This window comes from Hypanus sabinus, chromosome 3, assembly GCF_030144855.1.
Source record: "Hypanus sabinus isolate sHypSab1 chromosome 3, sHypSab1.hap1, whole genome shotgun sequence".
Taxonomy (NCBI): domain Eukaryota; kingdom Metazoa; phylum Chordata; class Chondrichthyes; order Myliobatiformes; family Dasyatidae; genus Hypanus; species Hypanus sabinus.
Genome location: NC_082708.1, coordinates 31,613,978 through 31,641,640, shown reverse-complemented (window position 1 = coordinate 31,641,640; position 27,663 = coordinate 31,613,978). Strand labels below are relative to the sequence as shown.

At 41.4% G+C, this 27,663-nt stretch overlaps 1 protein-coding gene across 2 annotated transcripts in view; it reads right to left on the bottom strand.

Moving 5' to 3' along the window:
• Positions 1-10,486: 10,486 nt before the first annotated feature.
• mrps31 (mitochondrial ribosomal protein S31) overlaps positions 10,487-27,663 on the bottom strand; it is a 34,973-nt gene continuing 17,796 nt past the window's right edge. Inside the window, exons 4-7 of one of the 2 annotated variants that reach the window (XM_059964023.1) lie at positions 22,723-22,869; positions 20,849-20,922; positions 11,198-11,341; positions 10,487-11,070 (exon numbers count right to left, since the gene is read on the bottom strand). In XM_059964023.1, the coding sequence (XP_059820006.1) occupies positions 10,838-11,070; positions 11,198-11,341; positions 20,849-20,922; positions 22,723-22,869 (598 nt within the window). In that variant the 3' untranslated portion in view covers positions 10,487-10,837. Of the gene's footprint in view, positions 11,071-11,197; positions 11,342-18,232; positions 18,983-20,848; positions 20,923-22,722; positions 22,870-27,663 lie in introns of those variants that run through there. The other variant, XM_059964024.1, reaches the window with a different exon arrangement.

The window sequence follows — 27,663 nt, the reverse complement described above, 5'->3', positions numbered from 1 at the left end:
CTTTCCAACTGTGATAAGACTGCTGAATGGATCCTGACCCGGAACTGGACCGTATCTTCCAAGTATCCAGACCTGTCCCTCGGTTTCTTTTTGCACTACCTTACTTTCCCTTTTCTATTTTCTAATTATGATTGATAATTTTAATTTTTTATTATATTTACTTTGATTTGTATTCCAGGGAGCGCGAAGCGCAGAATCAAATATCACTGTGATTATTGTACGTTCTAGTATCAATTGTTTGGTGACAGTAAAGTAAAGGTAGAATAGACAAAGGAGAGACAGTGGATGTTGTTTACTTGCATTTTCAGAAGGTGCTTGACAAGGTGCAGCAGATGAAGCTGCTTAACAAGATTAAAAGCCCGTGGTATTACATTAAAGATACTAAAATGGAAAGATTGGCTGATTGACAGGAGGCAAAGATCAGAATAAAGAGGGCCTATTCTGGTAGGCTGCCCATGCCAAGTAGTGTTCCACAGGGATCAGAATTGGAACTGCTTCTTTTCTCATTATATGTCAACGATTTGGAGGACAGAATTGATGGTTTTGTGACCAAGTTTGCAAACAATATAAAGATAAATGGAGGGGCAGGTAGTGTTGAGGAAGCAGGGAGTCTGCAGAAGGACTTGGACAGATTGGGAAAATGGGCAAAGAAGTAGCAGATGGAATATAGTGTAGGGAAGCGTATGGTCATGCACTTTGGTAGAAAGTGTAAAAGCAAGTATTTTTTAATTAGGGAGAAAATTCGAACTTCAGAGGTGCAAAGGAACTTGGGAGACCTTGTGCAGGATTCCCTAAAGGTTACCTTGCAGATTGAGTCAGTGATAAAGAATTCAAATGCAATCTTAGCATTAATTTTGAGAGGACTAGAATATGAGCAAAAATGTGATACTGAAGCTTTATAAGGCATTAGTCAAACTACACGGAGTATTCTGAGCAGTTTTTGGCTCCTTGTCTAAGAAAAGATGTGCTGGCAACGTAGAGGGTCCAGAGGAGGTTCATGAGAATGGTTCTGGGAATGGAAGGGTTAGTGTATGAGGAGCCTTTGATGGCTCTGGGATTGTACTCTTTGGAGTTTAGAAGAATGAAGTGGGGGGGGGGGGAATAATCTCTTTGAAACCTATCAAATATCAAAAAGCTGAGATAGAGTGTATGTGGAGAGGATGTTTCCGACAGTGAGAGTGAGTGAGTCCAGGACCAAAGAGCACAGCCACAGAATATAGGGTCATCCATTTAGAACAAAGATGAGAAGAAATTCCTTTAGCCAGGGGAATTCATTGCCATGGATGGCTATGGATGCCCAGTAATTAATAATCTTTAAAGTAGAGGTTGATGGGTTCTTGGTTAGTCAGGACGTCAAAGGTTACGTGGAGAAGGCAGGTGCATGGGGTTGAGAGGAATAATAAATCAGAGATGATGGAATGGCACAGCAGACTCGATGGGCTGAGTGTCTATATCTGCTCCAATGTCTTATGGGCTTATGGTCAATTATCCAAGGGTGAATTGGCTGAGGCCACAGAAAGCAAAAGATAATTGTTAATGAATGTCTTAAGTTGTGACTAGTGGCCTCTCACATGACTCAGTACTTACTCCTCTTCTTTTTGTGAAAAATAGTGCTGGTTTATATCTAAATGTTTGGAAGCAGGATAGACAACTTGCACATAATACAATAAAAAAACGGCTGTATAGCTAACAGTGGGGAAAGCTTCAGATTACAGGATTGGACAGAAGATTGGCAAATGGAACTTAATGCAGAAAACGTTAATGAATTTGGAAAGGTGCAATACAAGATACCGTGTGGTGTGCAACAGAGGACGTTGAAGTGTGTGTCCACAGATACTAAAGCTGGTTAAAAGGCCTATGGGAGCTGTATGCAACACTAACTAGACCTACACATGGGGTACATTTCTGGTGACATTGCTGTGATTGCTGTGGATTGTGCAAGGATGAGTAATGAGCTGCCACAGCTGAAAAAGATTAGCTACAAAAGATTGCAAAAGTTATAATTTTCCTCTTTGAATCAGGGATTACTGAGGGGAGATTTAATTCAGATGTGTAAGAGGGATGCAGATAGTGTAAATAGATAAAGACTTTCATCCTTCAGAAGACAGGGAAAAAGCCAAGGGTTTTAGATTTAGATACACAAGTTTGCAGATGCTGATTTAGAGTACATACTAAAGCAAGAGAAGAGCTGAGGTAAAATACTGAAACCAATTGTCTTAAATGGAGACAGAAGCTCCAGTGGTTAAACAGAGTACTTAAGAGCCCTATGACATACAGGGCTATAGACTTAATGTTCTAAGGTGGAATTAGATTGGATAGACCTCATTCAACACAGACACAAGAGGCAAAAGGCCTGCTCCTGTGTGGTAAATCTCCTAGGATTATTATGCTTTTGTATCACAGAGATGCGGCTGCTGCATACAGCAGAGCTGAGGCAGTCCTCACTGAAGCAGTCTCCACAAACAATGCACTCAGTACGCTGATGATGATGACAACGTCAAGAATATGTTAATATCCAATAGTAAAGATTTTGCTCTTTACTCTGGTCTTGTAATATAAAAATGAATATACTCGACAGAAATCTAGAAAATAGGTTAGTTCATAGTGAAAGGTTGTAGAGTTTTGACCTATATTTTGTAAAGTATGTTTAAAAATACTTTTTGAACATACAAAGTATTATGGAAGTATTGTCCATAGTTGAAAGAATAAGGTTGTATTGGTGGGAGATTTTAATTTTCTCCATATTGACTGGGCCACCCAGGTGTTAAGGGCCTAGAAGAGGTGGAATATGTGAAATGCATCCAGGAAAGTTTCCGGAGTCAATATATAAAGGGTCCTACCTGGGAAGGTGCCATATTCAGATTGCCAGAGGAACTCAGCAGGTCAGGTTGCATTATGGATGTGAATGAAGTGTCGACATTTCAGGCAAGACCCTTCATCAAGACAGGAAAGGAAGGAAGAAGAAGCCAGAAAGGGGGGGGGGGGGGGGTGGTGAGAAGAACAAGCTAGAAAGTGAAGCCAGGTGAGTGGAGGATGAAGGATGAAGTGAGAAGCTGGGAGGTGAAAAAGGTAAAGGACTGAAGAAAAAGGAAATTGATAGGAGAGTGGACTATGGGAGAAAAGGAAGGATGATGGCAACCAGAAGGGGATACACAGGTGAGGTGAAAGGTAAGAGGGGAGGCAGAGTGGGGAATGGAGAAGGAGGAAGAGGGAGGGGGAAAAATTACCATCAGTTAAAGAAATTGATGTTCATGGCATCAGGTTGAAGGCAAACCCAAAATGAGGTCTTTTTCCTCCAACCTGAGCATGGCCTCATCATGACATTACAGAATGGGAATGAAGATTAGAATTAAAATGGGCGACCACCAGGAAATCCTGCTTGTTGTGGATGGAGCAAAGGTGCGCGACAAAGCATTAGCATGAGAAAGTCTGCAGATGCTGGAAATCCAAAGCAACATACACAAAATGGCGCAGGAACTTAGGAGGTCAGACAGCATCTATGAAAATGAATAAACAGTCAACGTTTTGGGTAGAGCCACTTCTTCAGGACCTGCTGAATTCCTCCAGTATTTTATGTGTGTTGCTCGACAAAGCATCACCCAATCTACTCGGGTCTCGCCAATCAGGAGTACCAGATACAATAGACAATCTCAAAAGATTTGCAGGTGAGGTTTTGCCTCGACTGGAAGGACTGTTGGGGCTGTCATTCCCCTCCCCCACCTTCTTATTCTGGCTTCTTCCCCCTTCCTTTCCAATCCTAATGAAGGTCTCGGCTCGAAGTGTCAATTGTTTATTCCTTTTCACAGATGCTTCAGACCTGCTGAGTTCCTCCAGCATTTTGTATGCTGTACCCTGGATTTTCAACATCTGTGTTTATGCAGTACTAGACATCCTCTTAGGGAACAAGGCAGGGCATGTAAAGAAAATTGGGAAGCATTTTAGCTTTAGTGACCACAATTCTATAAGCTTCATGATAGTGATGGAAAAGGATAGGTCAGGTCCACAGGTTAGGGTCGTAAATTGGAGCAGGGCTACTTTTGAGGGAATTAGACAAGATCTAGCAGAGGTCATTTGGATGAGTCTGCTTGAAAGGAAAGGAACAAATGGCAACTGTGAAACTTTTAAGAGTGAGATAGTAAATTTCCAGGAGCAGCAGGGTAAACCAAGTATAGAGAACCTTGGCTGATGAGAGATATTGAGGCTATGGTCAAGAAATAGAAGGAAACATATATTGGGTTTGGGTCAGGATTGAGGGAATCCCTTGATGGCTATAAAAAGATAAAGATTACACTTGAGAGAAATCAGCAGGGCAAATAGAGGGTCTGAAATGGATCTGGCAAGTAAGGTTAAGGAAAACACCAGAGGTCTATAGCTATATTAAGAATAAAAGGATGAATAGAGAGATCAAGCCCCTTTAGAGATCAGCAGAAACACCTATATCTTGAGATTTTTAACAAAAATTTATCCTCAGCGTTTGCTGAGGAGAAAATCATGGTTGCTCAATAGATAACAGAAAAAAGTGGGCATGTTTTGGAGGACGTTCCTATTACCAAGCAGCTTTACTGCATGTTAAGGTGGATAAGTCTCCAGGGCCAGATCAAGTGCACCCTTGAACTTTTTGTGGGAGGCTGGAGAGGAATTTGCTGAGGCCCTTGTGAAGATATTTGCTTCATTGTAAGCCATCAGTGAAGTTCCTGAAGACCAAAAGGTGGCTAATGTCGTACCCTTGTTTAAGAAAGGTAGCAAGGACAAGCCAGGGAACTACAGGTCAGCCTGCCTTACAGTAGTGGTGGGGAAGTTACTGAGGGAATTCTGAAGAACAGGATCTACCAGCATTTGGCAGAATTTTGTTTTGAATTCAGCATGGCTTTGTGCATGGGGTGATGTGCTTGACAAACCTCTTAAGAGTTCTCTGAAGATTAACAAAACAAAAAGTAGATGAAGGTGTATAAAGAGTAAAAGTGAGATTAGAGTTGAAATTGGACCACTGGAAAATGATGCTTGTGACGCAGTATTGGGGGACAAAGAAATGGCAGATGAAGTTAATGGGTACTTTGCATCAGTCTTCCTACATGGCTTGGCTTCGCAAAGATTTAGGAAGAGGGCAGCCCACGTCTGCTGCATGCTCGCTGGTGGTTGACAAGGCCAATATGGGACAGGCAGACCCAGCCGCAGTGGCTGCAAGGGAAAATTTGTTCTGAGTTTGGTGCTGCTGTGTCACAGTTCTTCCCCCTTCTCCTTTTGTCCTCAAGGCCAGCCCTGCATGTGTTCTCAAAGGAGACAGACTGATAAATGGTGTGTCACCAGACCTCGTGATCAGAGGCTAGAGTAGACCACTGGCAAAGGTCAATGTGACAGGCACCAAGGGATTTCTTCAGAGAGTCCTTGTACCTCTTCTTCAGAGTTCGCCATACAGCACAAACTTGGGCAGGTGATGATCCTCCATCCTGGAGATGTGCCCTGCCTAGCACAGCTGTGTCTTCAACAGCATGGCCTCGATGCTGGTGACCTCTGCTTGTTCAAGCACTTCAATGTTGGTGACGAAGTCACTCCAGTGGATGTTAAGGATAGTACGGAGGCAGTGCTAGTGAAAACACTCACTGTGGAAGAAACTAACAATGTGCCAGAGGTCCATGAGTGTCAGGGAGCAGGGTGAGTGCCATTGCTATTACAAAGGAAAAAGTGCTAGACAAACTCAAAGGTCTCAAGGTGGATAAGTCACTGGATCAGATTGACTACATCCCAGAGTCCTGAGAGAGTTTGCTGAAGAGATAATGGATCCATTGGTCATGATCGTTCAAGAATCACTTGATTTTGGCAAGGCCCCAGAGAACTGGAAGATGGCAAATATCACTTCACTCTTTAAGAAGGAAGGAAGGCAAAAGAAAGAAAACTATAGGCCAGTTAGCCTAACCTCAATGGTTGGGAAATGATGGAGTCCATTATTAAGGACAAGGTGCTGGGATACTTGGAGACTAATGATAAAATAAGTCAAAATCACCATGGTTTCTTTAAAGGGAAACCAAATCTGTTAGAGTCCTTAAAGAAGAAACAAGCAAGGTGGACAAAGGAGAGGCAGTGGATGTAATTTATGTGGAGTTTCAGAAGGCATTTGATGAGGTGCCACACAAGGCTGATTAACTAGATAAAATCCAATGGCTTTACAGGAAAGATACTGGCATGGAAAGAGAAACGACTGACAGGCAGGAGGCAACATGTGGGAATAAAGGGGACCTTTTCTGGTTGGCTGCCAGTGACTGATGGTGTTCCTCAGGGGTCAGTATTGGGACCACTATTTTTCACATTGTTTGTCAATGATTTGGGTAATGAAATTGATTGTTTTGTGGCAAAGTTTGTGGATGATACAAAGATAGGTGGAGGGGTAGGTAGTGCTGTGCAGCAATGCGATTGCAGCAGGACTTAGACAAATTGGAAGAATAGGCAAAAAAGCGGCAGACGGAATATAGTGTTGGGAAATGTACGATAATGCGTTTTGGTAAAAGGAACAATAGTGTGGACTATTATCTAAATGGGGAGAAGGTTCAAACATCAGGGGCGCAGAGAGACTTAGGAGTCCTGTGCAAGACTCCCAGAAAGTTAATTTACAGGTCAAGTCTGTGGTAAAGAAGGCAAATGCAATGTTGGTAATTATTTCAAGGGAAATAAACTATAAAAGCAGGGAGATAATGCTGAAGCTTTATAGGACAATAGTCAGGAGTATTGTCAACAGTTTTGGGCCCCATGTCTCAGAAAGGATGTGTTGTCATTGGAGAGGGTCCAGATAGGTTCACGAGGATTATTCCAGGAATGAAGGAGTTAACATAAAAGGGGTGTTTGGCAATGTTGGGTCTGTACTCACTGGAATTTAGAAGAATGTGGGGGGGTATCCAGAACTAAAGGGCACAGTCTCAAAATTGAGGGACAACCTTTTAGAACAGAGGTAAGGATGATTTCTTTTAGCCAAAGCAGTGAATCTATGTAATGCTCTGCCACAGACTGCAGTGGAGGCCAAGTCCGTGGGCATGTTTAAGGCGGAAATTGATAGTTTCCTGATTGGTCAGGGAATCAAAGGATATGGCAAGAAAGTAGGTGTATGGGGTTGAGTGGCATCTGGGATCAGTCATGATGGAATGGCAGAGCAGACTCAATAGGCTGAATGGCCTAATTCTGCTCCTATGTCTTATGGTCTTAAGGTAGGGCGATGCATGTTGTTCTTTTGGACCATAGCAAGGCTTTTGACAAGGTCCTGCATGGTAGGCTAGACTAGAAGGTTAGGTCCAATGAAATTCAGGGAAAGTAAGCAGTTAAGTAGATTCAAAATTAGCTTGGAGGTTATAGATCATTTGTTGGAATGAAGGCTGGTGACTAGTAGTATGCCACAAGAGTCGATGCTGGGACCCTTATTATTTATTATTTATATAAATGATTTGGATGTGAATGGACAATGCCTGATCAGTAAGTTTACAGATGACACGAAATTAGGTGTTGAACACAACGAAGGTTATCACAGATTATACGGGAATCTTGATCAGTGAGGAGAGTGGGCTGGGGAGCTGCAAATAGATTTCAATAGAGGTTAAGTGTGAGGTGAGGTGTCTTGGAAAGTCAAACTAGTGTAGGACTTATACAATGAATGATAGGGGCAGTAGGGAGTGTAATGAAATGGAAGGTCTGGGGAGTACGTGCAGAGTTCATTCAAGGTGGTGTCACAGGTGAAAAAAGGCACTTAGCATGCTTGCCTTCATAAGTTAGGTCATTGAGAATAGGAGTTGGGACAAAATGTTGCAGCTGTGCAAGTCATTGGTGAGGTCACACTTAACAGCACTGTTAAGGATGATACCAGGACTAGAGGGCCTGGGTTATTAGCCAGGCTAGGTCCTTATTCCTTGAAATGTAAAAGAATGAGGGATGACTTTATAGAATTTTTTATAGTTATCAGGTGGATGGCAGCTGCTTTTCTTCAAGATAAGGGAGTCTAAATTCAGGGGGCATAGATCTGAGTGAGAGGAAACTGAGGAACAACTCTCTCACAGAAGGCAGTAAGCTGCCAGGTATAGGAGAAACATTTGGATAGGTACATCGAGGGGCGTAGCTTTGTGGGATAAGGGGCAAGCATAGGAAATTGGGATTAATTAGGTGTGCACTGCGGTTGACAGGGGCCGAAGGGCCTGTATCTGCTCTACAATTCTAATTTTAAAAGTTATGATCTATATTACTATATTGCTTCAATCTAAAAATAACATGAAAGGAAGGATTTCATTTATTTCTCAAATAGGGTCCTGTTCTGGTTGATGCCAGTGACAAGTTGAGGTTTGCAGGGGCTGGTATTTGTTAAATGTCATTGTATGTCAACAATTTGGATGTTGGAATTGACAGTTTTGTGGCCAAGTTTGCAAACAATATAAAGATAAATAGAGGGGCAGGTAGTGTTGAGGAAGCAGGGAGTCTGCAGAAGGATTTGGACAGATTGGGAGAATGGGCAAAGAAGTGGCAGATGGAATATAGCGTAGGGAAGTGTATGGTCATGCACTTTGGGAGAAGGAATAAAGCCATAGACTAGTTTCTAAACAGGGAGAAAATTAAAAAATCAGAGGTGCAAAGGGACTTGGGAGTCCTTTTGTAGGATTTTCTAAAGGTTAACTTGCAGGTTGAGTCGGTGATAAGAAAGGCAAATGCAATGTTAGCATTTATTTCAAGAGGACTAGAATATAACAGCAAGGATATGATGCTTAGGCTTTATAAAGCATTGGTCAGACCACAAATGGGAATATTACAAACAGTTTTGGGCCCCCCATTTAAGAAAAAAAACGTGCTTGCATTAGAGAGGATCAGGAGGAAGCTCATGAAAAGCCCTTTCAGGAATGAAAGGGTTAATGTATGAGGAGCCTTTGTGGGCTCTGGGCCTATACTCACAGGAGTTTAGAAGAATGAGGGGGATCTCACTGAAACCTACCGAACATTGAAAGGCCTAGGCAGAATGGATGTGGAGAGGATGTTTCCTATAGTTGGTAAGTCCAGAACTGAAGGCACAGCGTCAACGTAGAGAAACATCCATTTTGCAGAGATGAGAAGGAATTTCATTAGCCAGAAGCTAATGAATCTGTGGAATTAATTGCCACAGATGGCTATGGAGGCCAAGGAATTAAGTACAGTATATTTAAAGCAGTGATAGATTCTTGGTTAGTCAGGATGTCAAAGGTTAAGGGGAGAAGGCAAGAGAATGAGATTGAGAGGGACAATAAATCAGCCATGATGGAATGGTGCAGACTCAATGGGCCAAGTGGCCTAATTTTGCTCCTATGTCTTATGGTCTAAATGCATATTTACTACAGTAAAACCTATTTACGTTTTAAAAGCTATCTCCGTAGCCTAGGCTCCCAAAATATTTCATTAGTTTACAGCTCCACCCTGTGGAGAATAATACTGAGAACTGAACAGAGAAAAGCATCATGTCACACACCAATGAGTCCAACAATTAGTTATGAAGTCAGTGCCTGCCCCTAATCCAGTGCAATGTTAGATTTGTCTCTGTGTATCAAAACAAACCCAAATCACTATGCAAAAGCAGAGAAGGAAAAGTCATCGTTATAAGGGTCACTGGTGGAGCTGCCTTCCTGGCAGCGACAGCTAATTCAGAACAATGACAGAAGGTTCAGAGTTCACCTGCCAGACAGACAACACACTGTCTAGAGGAAAGTATTACTAAGTCACCTTGATGTTTTATTTATTCACTCATTTTATTTCATTTAGTTCAAAGACATTTGTTTCCAATTTACTTGACTGCACTGAAGCAAATATACAAGTAGATTTTCCTATTACAGCTGTGTTTGACACCCAAATTTAGCTCTCATAGTCATTATCCTAACAATGGATCTAATTTGTCTTTTCTGACCACTAATGCTGCCTCACCCTCTGAGCACTTCCAGAATTTTGTTTTTATTTAATAAATTACAGAGTGGTTTTATTAGAGGCCCATCAATCCATTGTATTTGTGCTAATTCATCCTATTTCATGATTTATTTTCATAACCCTGGATAATGGTCCCCTTCAAGTACATACGCAACAGCCCTTTGAAGGTTACTATCAAATTTGATTCTACCATGGTCAGTAGTACATTCCAGATATTAAACATAATTGCATGTGAAAACACTTCTCTCTTCTCACTCAAATTGTATTGCCAATTCTTTTAAATCTACAGTTTCAAGTTATAGCCACACTTTACTCCTCTGGCGTTGAAAACCTCCTGATTTTGAATACCGCTACTCTCCACTAGGCTTTGAGTCTTTCATTAGTTTTTCAATCTACAAACATTGTGTAGAAGTTGAGACTATAAAGTCCACATGACAATACGGAACTACATACCTTGTAATAGCAGGGTGACATTTCCCTACATGATGGGTTCTAATTACATTCAAGGCAAATAACTGCATCCTGATGAAAATTTACAAACCAAATGATTCTCTCACAAGATATTAACATAAGTATATTTGAGTAAATAATCAAAATTTGATATTTTTATTTTAAAAATGTACTTTTTTATAATGTCTCAGTAATTAAAAAGAAAATGCTAACAATATATTTCAGTGTGCTGACTTGCCATAAAGTAAAGAAAAAAAGGACATTCATTGCAACACAAAGATATCAAAAAATTACTAGAGTTTATAATACTTCACCAAAATAAGGCTGATGAGCAAAAGAATGCAGAAAGAGAATGTGATTAGAATTATTTTTAAATTAAGTAGTGATAACACTCCTAAGGTATTTTATTAGCTAGACAACAGTCTGTCCATTGTACCAATTCAGGATTTCACATACTACTAAGTTAAAAAAAATCATTTCAGTTAATATACATCTCGCTTTCATTCAGAATATCCTGCTTTCCTTGGAAATATTGGCGAAACCAGTCAATATGTTCAATCTTTTGTTGTACCGTTAAATACGGATTCTTACTTAACCCGTTGATGACTAGTTCCATGAAATGGCGTATTGGTCCTTCCTCTGAGAACCCATGTAAATGTTTCTCCAGATATATGTGTTCATGAAATTCCACAGATTCCTCTTCTTCAAGTCCTGAAATACAATCATAAATTTGAAAACCAGGTTATCAAATTGAATAAAAAATATTAATCATTTAAAAATATTCAACTTACCACTTTCTCAAATGTAACTTCTATTATGTTTTATTATAAAAACATACCAGCCTCATTGTTGATAGGAAATTGCCAGAGTTTGCCTTCCTTTGTCCACTGGATCATCTCCTCAAACCCATTTCGAGGCAATTGTTCAGAAAGGGTTGCTATTGTGTTGGCCTGCTCGATATCCCATAGTGATGGTCGTGCCACTAGTAAAAATGCAATTGCATCAAATTACTACTCTCAACATACTTCTATGAAGATAATACTCTCTAATTTGAGACAACTATCAAAAATTATTTTTACACTGCGCAGAGATATTGCAGATTCAATATTATTATCGGTGCAGACTCGAGGGGCCAAATGGTCTACTTCTGCACCTATTGTCTATTTCAATATATTGCCTTTGACGTATAACCCAGGGTAATTGGCGAAAAGAGCAATACATAGTTAAGCTTATATACTACAACCTTCCATTTCCCCCTTCCCACACTACTTTCAAATCTCTTACTATCTTTCCTTTCGGTTAGTCCTGACGAAGGATCTCAGCTCGAAACGTCAACAGTGCTTCTCCCTATAGATGCTGCCTAGCCTGCTGTGTTCTACCAGCATTTTGTGTGTGTTGCTGTTTGAATTTCCAGCATCTGCAAATTTCCTCGTGTTTGACCTTCCATTTTATGACTGTTTAGATTCTCCTATTAATGGAATATAGGAAAGCACAGGCCCTTCAGCCCATAATATTGTGTGAACCTTGATCTCAACATGCTCCAGCACATTAGCCTATTCTGTCCTGACTTCCCATTCCTGTTCTTGTCAAATACTTGACTTGTTGCATGTAATCAGATACATTGAATCTTTCATAATTAATTATCACTAAGTTTTTGAATCCCTAAGGCATCTTGTATCTTTTCCAGTTGACTACGCTGCCTTGGCCAAGCTCTCTCTTCTACCCTATACACATGTGGATTCATCCAATATTTAGATTTACCCTGGCTTGCTAATCAAACAATGCCTTGATTAAAAGATTCTCATCTTCATTTCAAAAATTTTCCATGGATTTCCTCCTCCCTTTTTCTCTAACATCCTCTATTCTGACTTCCTGCTCCATAGGATTATTAAATTGGAATACTGAAACTATGTTAGGAAACTTGAAAACTACAGATTTGGGATTTAGTCTAATAAATAAGCAGCAAGGTACTGATGTACCAATGTAAGGAGGATGAATGAGATACTGAAATAAGGCCATTCAAGTCTGGAGGAGGTTAAAGTATCAAGATTTCAGTAGTAGGTAAGTTGATGCTGTGAATCAGACAAGCAATATTACAAATGTGGAAGTAGACACTCTGATGGGGAAGATATGCTACTAGATATGTTGAATATGCACAAGCACTAAAAAAATCAGCTTTAATCCAGATAGCAACAGGAATTAGGAATGCAACAGTTGGCAAAAAAACATCATTACTTTGGTACAGGTGAATACTTTGAATTTCATTCTCTAAATTATAAAAAGGAAGAATTATTTTATTGCTATACTTAAAGCTCACAATCAATTAAAATAAATCCCGACTATCATATAAATCTTAATTATCATCACACATAAAATAAGGCTGATCTACCTTGTAACAACTCTTCTTCAACTCTGGCTAACAATATTAAATATGATATGGAGGAAGTGAATCATAAAAATGTGGGTTCATTTAATCCATTTTTCATTACTCTTAACCACTGTTGCAAATGATGTTTAAAGCAATTCACAATTGTTATAGAGTCAAAGAGTATGGAAACAGGCCCCTCAGCCCGAGTATCTATGCTAAGATTCCTAGCTAAGCTAGTTTCATTTAGGAACATAGAAAACCTACAACACAATACAGGCCCTTTGGCCCACAAAGCTATGCCGAACCTGTCCTTACCTTAGAAATTGCCTAGGGTTACCCATAGCCCTCTATTCTAAGCTCCATGTACCTATCCAGGAGTCTCTTAAAAGACCCTATCGTATCCGCCCCCATCACCATGGTGGGCTGTCCATTCCATGCACTCACCACCCTTTGCATAAAAAAAAACTTATCCCCTGACATCTCCTCTATATCTACTTCCAAGCACTTTAACACTGTGCCCTTTCATGTTAGCCATTTCAGCCCTAATGCTCTCATCATCTTGTATACCTCTATCAAGTCACCTCTCATTCTCCATCGCTCCAAGGAGAAAAGGCTGAATTCACTCAACCTACTCTCATAAGGCATGCTCCCCAATCCAGGCTCCTAAACTCAATCCCACGATTGATGAAGGCCAATGCACCGTTTGCCTTCTTAACCACAGAGTCAACCTACACAACAGCTTTCAGTGTCCTACAGACTTGGACCCCAAGATCCCTCTCCTCCACGCTGCCAAGAGTCTTACCATTAATACTATATTCTCCCATCATATTTGACCTATCAAAATGAACCACCTCACACTTATCTGGGTTGAACTCCATCTGCCACTTCTCAGCCCAGTTTTGCATCCTATCAATGTCCCACTGTAACCTCTGACAGCCTTCCACACTATCCACAACACCCCCACCTTTGTATCATCAGCAAATTTACTAACCCATCCCTCCACCTCCTCATCCAGGTCATTTATTAAAATCACAAAGAGGAGGGGTCCCAGAACAGATCCTTGAGGCACACCATTGGTCACCAGCCTCCATGCAGAATATAACCCGTCTGCAACCACTCTTTGTCTTCTGTGGGAAAGCCAGTTCTGGATCCACAAAGCAATGTCCCCTTAGATCCCATGCCTCCTTACTTTCTCAATAAGCTTTGCATGGGGTACCTTATCAAATGCCTTGCTGAAATCCATACACAACATCTACTGCTCTTCCTTCATCAATGTGTTTAGTCACATCCTCAAAAAACTCAATCAGGCTCATAAGGCATGACCTGCCTTTCACAAAGCCATGCTGACTATTCCTAATATTATACCACTCCAACTGTTCATAAATCCTGCCTCTCAGGATCTTCTCCATCACCTTACCAACCACTGAAGTAAGACTCACTGGTCTATAATTTCCTGGGCTATCTCTATTCCCCTTCTTGAATAATGAAACAACATCCGCAACCCTCCAATCCTCCAGAACCTCTCTCATCCCTATTGATGATGCAAAGATCATCACCAGAGGCTCAGCAATCTCCTCCCTTGCCTACCACAGCAGCCTGGGGTACATCTTGTCTGGTCCCGGTGACTTATCCAACTTGATGCTTTCTAAAAGCTCCAGCACATCCTCTTCCTTAATGTCTACATGCTCAAGCTTTTCAGTCTGCTGCAAGTCATCACTACAATCACTAAGATCTTTTTCCATAGTGAATATTGAAGCAAAATATTCATTAAGAACCTCTGCTATCTCCTCCGATTCCATACACACTTTTTCGCTGTCATACTTGAATGGTCCTATTCTCTCATGTCTTATCCTCTTGCTCTTCACATTCATGCAGTAGAATGCCTTGGGGTTTTACTTAATCCTGTCCGCCAAGGCCTTCTCATAGCCCCTTCTGGCTCTCGTAATTTCATTAAGCTCCTTCCTCTTAGCCTTATAATCTTCTAAATTTCTATCATTACCTAGTTTTTTTTAACCTTTCGTAAACTTTTTTTCTTGACTAGATTTACAACAGCCTTTGTACATCACAGATTCTGTACCCTACCATCCTTTCCATTTCATCGGAACGTACCTATGCAGAACTCCATGCAAATATCCCCTAAATACTTGCCACATTTCTTCCATACGTTTCCCTAAGAACATCTGTTTCCAATTTATGCTTCCAGGTTCCTGCCTGATAGCCTCATATTTCCCCTTACTCCAATTAAATGCTTTCCTAACTTGTCTGTTCCTATCCCTCTCCAATACTATGGTAAACAAGATAGAATTGTGATCACTATCCCCAAAATACTCTCCCACTGAGAAATCTGACAACTGACAGGGTTCATTTCCCAATATCAAATCAAGTACAGCCTCTCCTCTTGTACGCTTATCTACATATTGTGTCAAGAACCTTCCTGAACACACCTAACAAATTCCACCCCATCTAAACCCCTCGGTCTAGGGAGATGCCAATTAATATTTGGGAAATTAAAATCTCCCACCACGACAATCATGTTATCATTACACCTTTCCAGAATCTGTCTCCCTTACCTGATCTTCAATGTCCCTGTTACTATTAGGTGGTCTATAAAAAAAACACCCAGTAGAGTTATCGACCCTTTCCTGTTCCTAACTTCCACCCACAGAGACTCTGTAGACAATCCCTCCATGACTTCCTCCTTTTCTGCAGCTGTGACGCTATCTCTGATCAACAGTGCCACACGCCCACCTCTTTTGCCTCCCTCCCTGTCCTTTCTGAAACATCTAAAGCCATTTACTCATGTTTTGACCATAGCCCTCTAAACCTTTACTATTCATGTAGCTGCCTGACTGTCTTTTAAATGTTGTTAATATACAGTCGTCCCTCGGCATCCACGGGGGATTGGTTCCAGGACCCCCCCCCCCCCCCGCATACGGGTATCAAAATCCGCAGATGCTCTAGTCCCTTGTATAAAATGGTGTAGTATTTGCATATAAACTATGCATATCCTCTCGTGTACTTTAAATCATCTCTAGATTACTTACAATACCTAATACAATGTAAATGCTATGTAAATAGTTGTTATACCATATTGTTTAGGGAATAATGACAAGAAAAAAAGTCTACATGTTCAGTACAGATGCAACCATCATAGCTCTTCTGGGAACGCTGATGCTGCCTCGGCATCAATAAATGCTGATTCTCCCGTGATCTTTAAGTTCTTGAGGCTGTAGTGCTTTACATAACTAGCCAGCCATCCCTTACTAGCCTTAAACTCCTTCCTCTCGTTCATAACACAAGTAGCGAATGAACAAGATGCGAGGAGAACAATGCTCAAACAAGTGCTGGAGAGAGACTGAGGATCTGTGAAATGGCGGGAGGCTACAGCAGGGTATGCCTACACCATTTCATTCGCGTGGATTCAGAGTAGTGCTCGGCTTTGGAACTTTCTGGAATTTATTTTTTTGAATATTTTTGACCCGTGATTGGTTGAATCCGCAGATGTGGAACTCGCAGATACGGAGGGCCGACTGTACCTACTTTAACTCCTCCCTATAGCAGCTCAATCCGTATACTGACTGCTCTCCAGGTTAAAAAAAAATTGCTCCACAGGTTCCTATGAAATCCCATTTCCATTAGGACATGTTGATCCATGGCCTCCTCTTCTGCCACAATGAGGGCATTCTCAGGGTGGAGGAGCAACACGTCTTGTTCCATCTATGTAGCCGCCAAACCGATAGTATGAACATCGATTTCTCCTCCCGGTAATTTTTCTTTTATCTTTCCCCTCCCCCTTCTTCCATTTCCCACTCTGGCCTCTTACCTCTTCTCCTCACTGGACTGCCTCCCCCTGGTGCCTCTACTTCTTCCCTTTCTCTCATGGTCCACTCTCCTCTCCTATTCGACTCCTTCTTCTTTCCCATCCAACATAGCTTCACCTATCACCTTCTAACTTGTCCTACTTTCCCTCACCCCAGTTTTTTTAATTTGGTACAAACAAGCTGGATGAATTCAGCAGGTCGGGCAGCATCCATTGACTGCTCCTTTCAACAGATGCTGCCCGACCTGCTGAGTTCATCCAGCTTGTTTGTACGTGTTTATTTGACCACAGCATCTGCAGTGTTCTTTTGTGCTTTTTTTAGTTTGGTGTCTTCTCCCTTCCTTTCCAGTCTTGAATAATGACCTCAACCTGAAACGTCGACTGTTTATTCATTACCATAGATGCTGCCTGACCTGCTGAGTTCCTCCAGCATTTTGTGAGTGCATCGCTCCTACTAACTCCCTCCCCTCTCACCTTAAACCTATGCCCTATAGTTCTTAATTCCTCAACTTTGAGAAAGACTGCACAGTCATCCTATCTGATTTTGTACACTGATACAAGATCACCCTTCATTCTCCTGCACTCCAATGAATAAACTCGCAACCTGCCCAAACTATCTCCATAATTCAGTCCCTTAAGTCCCAGCAACATCCCCGTACATCTCGTCTACATTTTTCCAGCTTCATGGCATGTTTCCTGTTGCAAGGTAATGGAACGGAACACAACATTTCAAATGTGGTCTTGCCAATGTCTTAACACAATTGTACATAACATCCCAGCTCCTATACAGAACACCCTACTACAGTTGCATATTTGGTCTAGTCACAAATCTACTTATCTTTCAGTCATACAGACCAACGTGGTTAATATTCTCTCAGATTTAATTTTCCTCTCTCTCTCCACCCCATCAAAGATCATCAGTACTTGGAAATAGACATAAACAAGACAATCCTGAGCATGAACAAAATTTTAGTATCAAGTGAATCTGGAACTCTCTTTTACAGGCAACTCATAAGCATGTTAAGGAAGTTCAATTCAGAAAGCTCTTGGTGATGCATAAACAATAGATTTGTGGGTAACCGTCAGGCTCAGCCAGCACGTGTTCCTCTTGTGGAAAACAACTTCTGGCCCCGCCAAACTGAGAAATCTTGTTTCTGTTGATGCTGCGTGAATTGTTGCCCAGTTACAAATCCACACCACAAAATATCAAACAGTACACAATATGCGATTAAATGACTGAACTTCATAAATCTTAATCTGAATAAAGGGTTAGTAAAGAAAATAAAAAAGGCCCATTATGAGGAGAAGACGTCTACTGCACATTACTGGAGCTCACTGATATGGCTATTTATTAACTAACAGCCTCTTCCGAGCGTTGCCGACCGCCAAGTGTAGCCGCCCTCGGCCCTCGTTCCTCAGTTCACTCCATCTGGTGGTTTTCCGACTCTCTCCATTTGCGTCCTCTCTCTCCATTGCTCCCCGACGAAAGACCGTTTCCAGACACACAAGAAAGAACATTTCCTCATTGGCTAACCCCTGCATTGCAAAGCCTCATTATCTCTAGCCATAACCAAACATTGCTGCTACAGAGAACCCATATCCTTAGCAATGAAACATTACACAGAAGTCATTACATTAGCCTCAGCAGTGAAGCCTTACAGCGTATTACAGCCATGTCTTCATGATGGTGAGATAATTCGCCAAACCCTTCCTGCAAAACACAACGTGCAATCCAGGTGTACAAAGCAGTGACATTGCTCCCCAAAACAGTAGGGGTCACATTCTGCCACAACCTCCCCTACTAACCCGCAGGTACCAGGGAGTCTCTTCCTCAATCAATGGGGAGTTAGCGAAAGGCAGCATATACCAGTGAACGCAAGGAATGAGCGAAGAGCATTCACAGTCTGGAGCCTTGGCCAAATGGTAACCACCTCTATCTTCGCTGTCAACTTTCCTCCTTTTTCCTATAGTTTCTCCCCAACTTGTCTCACAGGAGCATTGGACGTTACTGTCACTGTGAACAGGTGCACCAGGGGCAACCCCCTCGAGGTCTTCTGGAGCCTCCACTAAGAGGGCCTTGCCCTCAGGCACTGCAGAAAAGTTGGGGGTCCCCATCACTCTATTTCCCTGGGCCATATCACCATTGGCTTCAACGGGGTGAACCACACAGTCCCTCGTCTAAATTCGGTATCTGACCCAAAGCAGCCACACACTTCCTCAAAAGCAGCTCAAAACACTAGGTGCACGGACAATGTCCCCAGAAAGCTCTCCCCAGCTTTCTCCTTGCAGGTCCCATAAGCCCCCTTTGAAGTCTCTGTCCCCAGCTACGGGAAACTTAACTTGTAACTCAGCCCGCTCAGCTCCTTTCTTCTCCTCCCCAACAGTGCGGACAAGCCATTGCCCCGCCTCACCTGGGGCATCAAGAGACACTGGCACTGGAAGGAAGAACAGATTATTATTTAAATAGTGAAAGATTGCGGCATCATGCTGTTGTGCACAGGGACTTGGGAGTGCTTGTTCATGAATCTCAAAAAGTTGGCTTTCAGGTAAAACAGGTTATTAAGAAGACAAACAGAATGTTGGCCTTCATTGCTGGAGGGATTGAATTCAAGAGCAGGGAGATCATGCTACAACTATACAGGGTACCGGTGAGGCTGCACCTGGAGTACTGTGTACAGTTCTGGTCTCCATACTTGAGGAAGGATATACTGGCTTTGGAGGCAGTACAGATGAGGTTAACCAGGTTGATTCCAGGGATGAAGGGGTTAACCTATGAGGAGTGATCGAGTCACCTGGGACTGTACTCTCTGGAGTTCAGAAGACTGAAAGGGGATCTTATAGAAACATACAAGATTTGGAAAGGGATAGATAAGATATAAGTAGGAAAGTTGTTTCCATTGGTAGATGAGACTAGAACCAGGGAACATTGCCTCAAGATTCAGGGGAGAAGATCTAGGATAGGAGATGAGAAGACACTGTTTTTCCCAGAGACTGGTGAATCTGTGGAATTCTTTGCCCAGGGAAGCAGTTGAGGCTTCTGCACTAAATATATTTAAGAAAGAGTTAGATAGTTTTTTATATAGTAAGGGAATTAAGGGTTATAGGGAAAAGACAGGTAGATGGAGCTATGGACTGATCAGCCATGATCTTATTGAATGGCAAGGCAGGCTCGATGGGCCAGATGGCCTACTCCTGCTCCTATTTCTTATCTTCTTATGTAAGGTCTGAACCTGCCATTTTATCAAAACTCCGAGCTACAATTTCAATTTTGCCTATTGCTTTAACCATACTCAAAAATCTAATTAATGATTCATCTGGGGTATGAATATCCACACCACTCAACACACACTCATTCGTTTCCGCTCCACCCCAGCAGCATCCGTACCAGCACAGATTTTAAATGCGCAACCCACCGGTTCATTGAACAGGGCAATCATGTGGCATCCCACAGAATCAATCCTAGACAAGGCCCCACAATTGTAACCCTCAGGCTCAGCCAGCACATGTTCATCTAGGGGAGCACAACTTCTGGCTCCGCCAAACCAAGAAATCTCATTTGTATGGATGCTGCGTGATGTGTTGCCCGGTTACAAATCCGCACAGCAAAATATCAAACAGTACACAATATGCGATTAAATGATTGAACTTTACAAATCTTAATCTGAATAAAGGGTTAGTAAAGAAAATAAAAAGGGCCCATTTTAAGGAAAAAAAAAACTGTTGCGCATCGTTGGAGGTCACTGATACAGCTATTCATCAACCATCTGCCTCCTCCGTGCGTCGCCAACCTCCAAGTGTAGCAGGCCCGCGGACCCTAGCTCCACAGTCCATTCCGTCCAGTGGTCTTCCGACTCTCTCCATTCGTATCCTCTCTCTCCATCGCTCCCCAATGAAAGACAGCGAAAAACCCGGCTTCCAGGCACACAAGAAAGAACAACATTTCCTCATTGGCTAACCCCTGCATTCCAAAGCTCTGTTATCTCTAGCCATAACCCAAACATTGCTGTTACAGAGAAACCATTTCCTTAGCAGTGAAACATTACATAGAAGCCATTACATTACCCTTAGCGGTGAAACATTACAGCGTGTAACAACTACGTTAATCCAAGTGTCCCACTATTTCCATACTTTTATTCAACCTTCTGGTGAGGAAATGCAACAAATCCATCAGTGATAATTAGACAAAAAGGAATAACTGCCTGCTGACAGCTCACCATTTAAACTCAAAATGTTCATCTCCTAAAATGGACAAGCACTGCTAATATAAATATGAATAATAATGCAAGAAAAATGCAACAAACCAGATTCTGGTATGCTTTCTGATTCCATGCGTGCAGGAAAAATGTTTAACCTTTTTCCTGTATAAATACCCTTCCTAAAAGGAAAAAATAGAAATAAGTGGCATTATATCAATTCCTAACAAACATTTGGGTAAAATACCTATTTCAAAGTTGTCTTAGCTAGCTGACTTTAAACAAAAGTATATCACTTCGCAAGAATACTCTCTCTGGAAATTTACCTTTTTCAGTTCCTCAAAAGACAAAACTTACAGGGGGAAGAAAACACTCATTTAGTATCTTTCACATTCGCAACATTTAATTTCTCAGGGTACTTCAAAACAAAGTAGCTTTGTAACTTTGTTAGTGCAACAGAGTCAAATACAACAGCCCCCTTGTTTAATGGTGTATTTTGTTAATTCTCGGGAATAAATATTGGCCACTTTTGATTAAATTAAACACAAGAGATTCTGCAGATGCTAAAAAACCCAGAGTAGCACCCAAAATCTTCCTTCCCCTTCCCCCATCATCTTATTCTGGCTTCTTCCACCTTCCTTTTCAGTCCTGATGAAGAGTCTCGGCGAGAAACATCAACTCTTTATTCCTCTCCACAGCTTCTGCCTGACCTGCTGAGTTTCTCCAGCATTTTGTGTGTGTGCTAATTTGGTTAACTTACCTGCTCTTTTTTTGAACAGAGCCAGTCATTAGATTTTATACTTAAGCTCCTAACATTTTTTTTAAATGAAGTTATTTCTACAGTATAGTACTCAATCAACACAGCATTAAACTATCAGTTTAGATATGTGACCAATTTTCTGGAGCAAACCTTATAAGAGACAACTAAAATGTACACAAAACATTATATATATATTGTTTAATGTTGGTTATTGCTCCTCAGGAAGGATGAACTGGCATGGACTAGCACAAAGTGCTAATTCATTAAAGTATGAGGAGAACATAAAAAAAGGCCTCTCAGCCAATCGTCAAGCCCCCACTTTCTCCTCTTGCATTTCTATCAACTCCTTTCAGATTCAACACACAAACTATTGACAAGAAACAATGATCAATTAACCTGCCAACCTGCAAGTCTTTGTAATGTTAGAGGAAACCCATGCAGTCACAGAGAGAATGTGCAAACTCGAACTAAGGGTCTCTAGACATTTGAGGCAGCAGTGGTTCTACCACTCTACCTCACACAGAAAAAAACTCAGCTAGCACTCTATTCAAGCATGAAGGCAGATTGCAAAATCTCAATTTAAATTTGATTGATTTTGGAACTCTCAGCAGTAATGTTGGGTAGTGTTAAAAAGTAATTAATATTTTCTTTAAATTATCGAAATTGGGTGCTGATTCAACTGAAATGTTTAAGCTATATCATGGAGGGGTATGAAAGGATGCAGAAAAATGTTGGGTAAAGAGCAGGAGAAACCGATCAGCTACAGTCTTATTGAACAATAGACACACGGGGCTTAATAAACTTTTCCTTTTTCAGCTATTGGGGCAAAGATCTGAAACTAACTATCTCCATTGGACCCCCTCTAACCAAATATGCAGTTGTATTTAGGTTTTTTATAAACATTAAGAGGAATGTGATCGTGAATTTGCATATTTAACTTCAAAGTAACATAGTCATTCATTCTCTCCTTCCCTAATGGACTAACACACACTCTTTTAACGTCTTTGGAGATAAAGAGAAAATGAATAATCTAACTACAATTGTTCAAACTATACAGTTGCAAGGTCTCAGTAAAGCCCATACAATACAAAAAAGACTAACACAGTAAAGGACCTGCAGGCAAGTGTACAACCTATTTAAACCACAACCTATATGCAATATGACCAAAAATATTTCTCTCAACCATCTACAAAAATATTATCAAAATAAAGAATAAAAATACCTTTTCCTTAGTGCATCAAATTCACTGGTAACACCTCGGTGAGGAACATATCCTTGCCCATCGTCATCAAAGTGGATTTCACTGGCAGATCTGAATCCAGCCCGTGCACCAGGACGTTTTCCAACCTTCATGTTTGCAATAATATTACTGAAATTGACAGAGTTCCAACAATAGTTTGAATAGTTTTAGCAAATCCAGATTTATTTTTGCTTATTTCAACCCTAAGACTTGAATGTATAGGCTTTACAAATGAAAATTATAAAATTCTTTATAACAATTAACAACTACTGTCAACAAAAAGAGTTAAGCAGCTTTACCACTGATCCCAAAGAAAATAATTTGTTGTTTCCACAGAATTTACCTAATTCCAGGATTTAAATAACACAAGAACTAATATATTGAATAAGTTGCAAGAATTTTGTGTCACTGTTAGAAAACAAAAAAAAACAAAGCTCTACTATAGCAACTATACTCCAATTTCTAAATAAATCCACATGCAAATCCATATGAAAACTATAAATGGTAAGGTAACAAGTTAAAAAGGCAGGGTGATACATTTAAGAGGTACCGTAAGATGTTTTGATAAGCACCTTTGCTAAATAAAGATTCAAAAAAATATTATCTTTAATGTCATCAAAACATACAGTGAAATGCATTATTTGCATCAAATCAAACCATTGAGAACAGCATGCAAGTATCACCATGCTTCTGGTGCCAAATAGCACACCCAAACTAACTAACCTTAACTGTACATCTTTGGAATGCTGGAGGAAACTGGGGGCACCCAGAGGAAACCCACACGGTCAAGGGGAGAACATATAAACTCCTTACAGACAGTAGCGGAAATTGAACCCTGATTACGAGATCGTAGGTGCTGTAAAGTGATAGTGCTAACCGCTACACCATGTGCAGCAATGTTTAGTCTACAGTAATGGTCACCAACCTTTTTAAGCACAAGATCCCCTACCTCGGCCTTAGTGAAAGGCAAGATCGACCCCAGATTGATTAGTTACACGCATGAGCACCAGGGCAGGAAAGACCGGAAATAAAACCCCGCAACTCGGAAGTAGAAATAATGTATGAACACCAGGGGTACCCACCCTTTTCTGCACAGCGGACCAGTTTAATATTGACAATATTCTTGCTGACCAGGGGAGGGGGGTGTTAAACACAACCGGAATACAGCGATACTCAAAGCAGGTTCCTTATATCCAGTCTATTCTACAATTTAGTTTTCTTGGCTTTCGGCACTTAGCTTCTGTCCAGCTTGCTCACATTTTTTTCCACTCACAAAACTCAACGCGTTCGTCTTTAAGTGCAGGGTGCTTGGACTCAGGGTACCGAAGCAGTTTTGAGTGCTTCATTGCCTCATTGGACAGCCACCGGGCCCGAATTCCAGCCTCCTGCCCACCCACCGACTGACGCCTTGGCCAGGTGCGGTTGGTCATGGGTAGGGTGAGAGGACGAGGTCAAGGCCGGAGGTCCCCATGCCGAGGTCGTGGCAGTCGCAGTCCAAAAAGAATGACCGACAGAGCGAGGAATGCGACAGGATGTGCCCTCTCCCCTTGTAGGATCTATTGGCCGACAAAAGTTGGTTTCAGTAGATTGTAGCACGGTAGCTGCTCTGATACTTATGAAACCCTGAGCACAAATTAGGTCGTCTGCGAGTATTTTAGCACCGGGTTCCCTACAAACATTCGGTGTGGTGAACAGGTTTAGAGGCGGCGCCCATCTGTCCACGCTCCAGGCCAGTGGCAACGGCACTTCTCGCACAAGGCGACTAGTGATCCATGGCATGAGGGTGTCACTGCGTTTAGGCAACTGATGACCTCACGTGGGTTCAAGTTCAACAGTGGGTGTGACGGGGAATGAGGAAAGGCGCAGCTGACTCGTATCATTTCCTCGTGGCCCAGTGGTTGGGGACCACTGAAGTACACCGTGTAGTGTGTGGCGGGGGAGCTACACGCATGCGCACTGGGCATAAAGAACAGAACTAAAACCCCGCAACCCAAAACAATCTCTCAACAGTATTTCAAAGGCAACACGAGTGAATCTGTAGATGCCGGAAATAAAAAAAAACAAAATGCTGGAGAATTCAGCAGGCCAGACAGCATCTACGGGAGGAGGTAGTAATGACATTTCGGGCCGAAACGTCGTCACTACCTCCTCCCATAGATGCTGTCTGGCCTGCTGAGTTCTCCAGCATTTTGTGTTTTTTTTATTCTCAACAGTATTTGTGTATTTATTTTACTTTTTTTTCGGGATCTACTGGGAAAGTCTCAAAGATCGACCAGTTGATCGCGATCGATGGGTTGGCGACCACTAGTCTACAGTATACTTAGTCACTGAAAAACATGGGGATTCTGGAAAGCTTAGGTCATTATGTCCATGAAGTTTCTCAGTCATCTTGATTGTATATCAAGAAGTAGTAAATCAAAGCAACTGGACTTGCTGTGTTGTCTAAAAGACCTTTTGCCGCTCATCCAAGAGGATTCTTCAGTTCTATTCCATGGTGGATAGTTTTCTGGTTTGTAACCTCTGAGTTGTTTAAAGGTATAGCAATCACGAGTGTCATTCAAAAGTTGTAGAGGTATTGAGAGGGTCATTAGTCTTCGCATGAATGGAGGTGTGAACTGTTGTGGAGATGCTGGGGCAGAGATAGAGAGTTCGGGTAGTGGAGTAGCTGATAAGTGGTGTCATAACCCACCCTTTCATTGGTGCATAATGATGTCATGCGTGGAGAAGCAGGAGGCATTAAGAGGTGGAAAACTTATATAAACTTGGCCATCTAGTTCAAAATGAGGGAGAAAACTGGTCTAAAAAGTTACTGATGTGATTGTTTACATAAATAGAAAAGTGGTAAATGGAATTAAGCCCAAAATAGTGTGAGATTATACATTTAAAAGGAGATAAAAAGTGCTTTAAAATAATCAGATACCAAGAAAGGCATAAAGGAACCACTGATGCATGAAGGTGGCAGTCCAGGTTAACAACACATACAGAAGCTTGGTAGATTTGAACAAAGCTCTGGTAAGATCACAGATGTTACAACTGTTACGTCCATTATTTTAGTCAGCTCATTACAAGAAAGGTCTAGTAATAGAGAAGTTAATACAAAGTAGATCAAAGAATATGGAAGGTTCTGGAAAAGTTTAGTTATGAGAAAAGACAGCCTAAGCTGGTTTAGGACAGAAAAGTTTGAGGACATTTAATTAAGAATGTATAAAACTATAAGGATCAAGATATAACAAATTGAATGGACTTCTTTCAACTGGTAGAGGTGTCAATAATTCAAGGGTGATGAAGACTAGTAGTGTCCCACAAGGATCTGTTCTGGGACCTCTACTTTTTGTGATTTTTATTAACAACCTGGATGTGGGGTTAGAAGGATGGGTTAGTAAATTTGCAGACGACACAAAGGTTGGTGGTGTTGTAGATAGTGCAGAGGATTGACAAAGATTGCAGAGAGACATTGATAGGATGCAGAAGTGGGCTGAGAAGTGGCAGATAGAGTTCAACCCAGAGAAGTGTGAGGTGGTACACTTTGGAAGGACAAACTCCAAGGCAGAGTATAAAGTAAATGGCAGGATACTTGGTAGTGAGGAGGAGCAGAGGGATCTGGGGGTACATGTCCACAGATCCCTGAAAGTTGCCTCACAGGTAGAAAGGGTAGTTAAGAAAGCTTATGGGGTGTTAGCTTTCATAAGTCGAGGGACAGAGTTTAAGAGACGCGATGTAATGATGCAGCTCTATAAAACTCTAGTTAGACCACACTTGGAGTACTGTGTCCAGTTCTGGTCACCTCAATATAGGAAGGATGTGGAAGCATTGGAAAGGGTACAGAGGAGATTTACCAGGATGCTGCCTGGTTTAGAGAGTATGCATTATGATCAGAGATTAAGGGAGCTAGGGCTTTACTCTTTGGAGAGGAGGAGGATGAGAGGAGACATGATAGAGGTGTACAAGATATTAAGAGGAATAAACAGAGTGGACAGCCAGTGCCTCTTCCCCAGGGCACCACTGCTCAGTACAAGAGGACATGGCTTTAAGTTAAGGGGAGGGAAGTTCAACAGGGATATTAGAGGAAGGTTTTTCACTGAGAGAGTGGTTGGCGCGTGGAATGCACTGCCTAAGTCAGTGGTGGAGGCAGATACACTAGTGAAGTTTAAGAGACTATTAGACAGGTATATGGAGGAATTTAAGGTGGGGGGTTATATGGGAGGCAGGGTTTGAGGGTCGGCACAACATTGTGGGCCAAAGGGCCCGTAATGTGCTGTACTATTCTGTAAGACGTAGATTTAAGGTTTTAAAAGGTTGGTTCAAAAAGGAGTGTAGAAAATTGCTCTTGCTCAAATAGTGGTGGGGTTCCAGTACTCAATGCCTGCAAGGATGGTAAAGATAGAAACCTTCATCATATTTAACAGGTCCTGGTTGAACAACTAATGAAACAAATATTGCTTCAGACTGCATTCAGCCATACAACTTCTTCAGCTGCCACCATGCAGATAGTCTCCTCTGTACAGTTAAGTTTCTATGGTCGATATTTTTAAACTGTACATATTCAACAAACTGACCTACCACAATTCTATCATAATTTTACCATTCTTTATTGTTCATTAAACAATAAACAGTGAATGGAATCATTGTTGAAATTATTCTTTCAAATAGCTGTCTTGGTTTTGCTTCCAGGTAATAGATCTTCAGAAGGTACCAAGTGCTCAGAATCGGATATATTATCACTGTATTATATGGCATCAAATTTGTGGTTTTGCAGCTGTACACCCATGAAATTACTATGTTATAAAATAAAAATGTATATGAAAATAGAAATGAAGAGGCTGTGTTCACAGACCATTCAGAAATCTGATGGCAGAGGGGAAGATGTTCCTAACTGACTGAGTGTGGATTTTCATGCTCTTGTACTTCCTCCCTGATGACAGT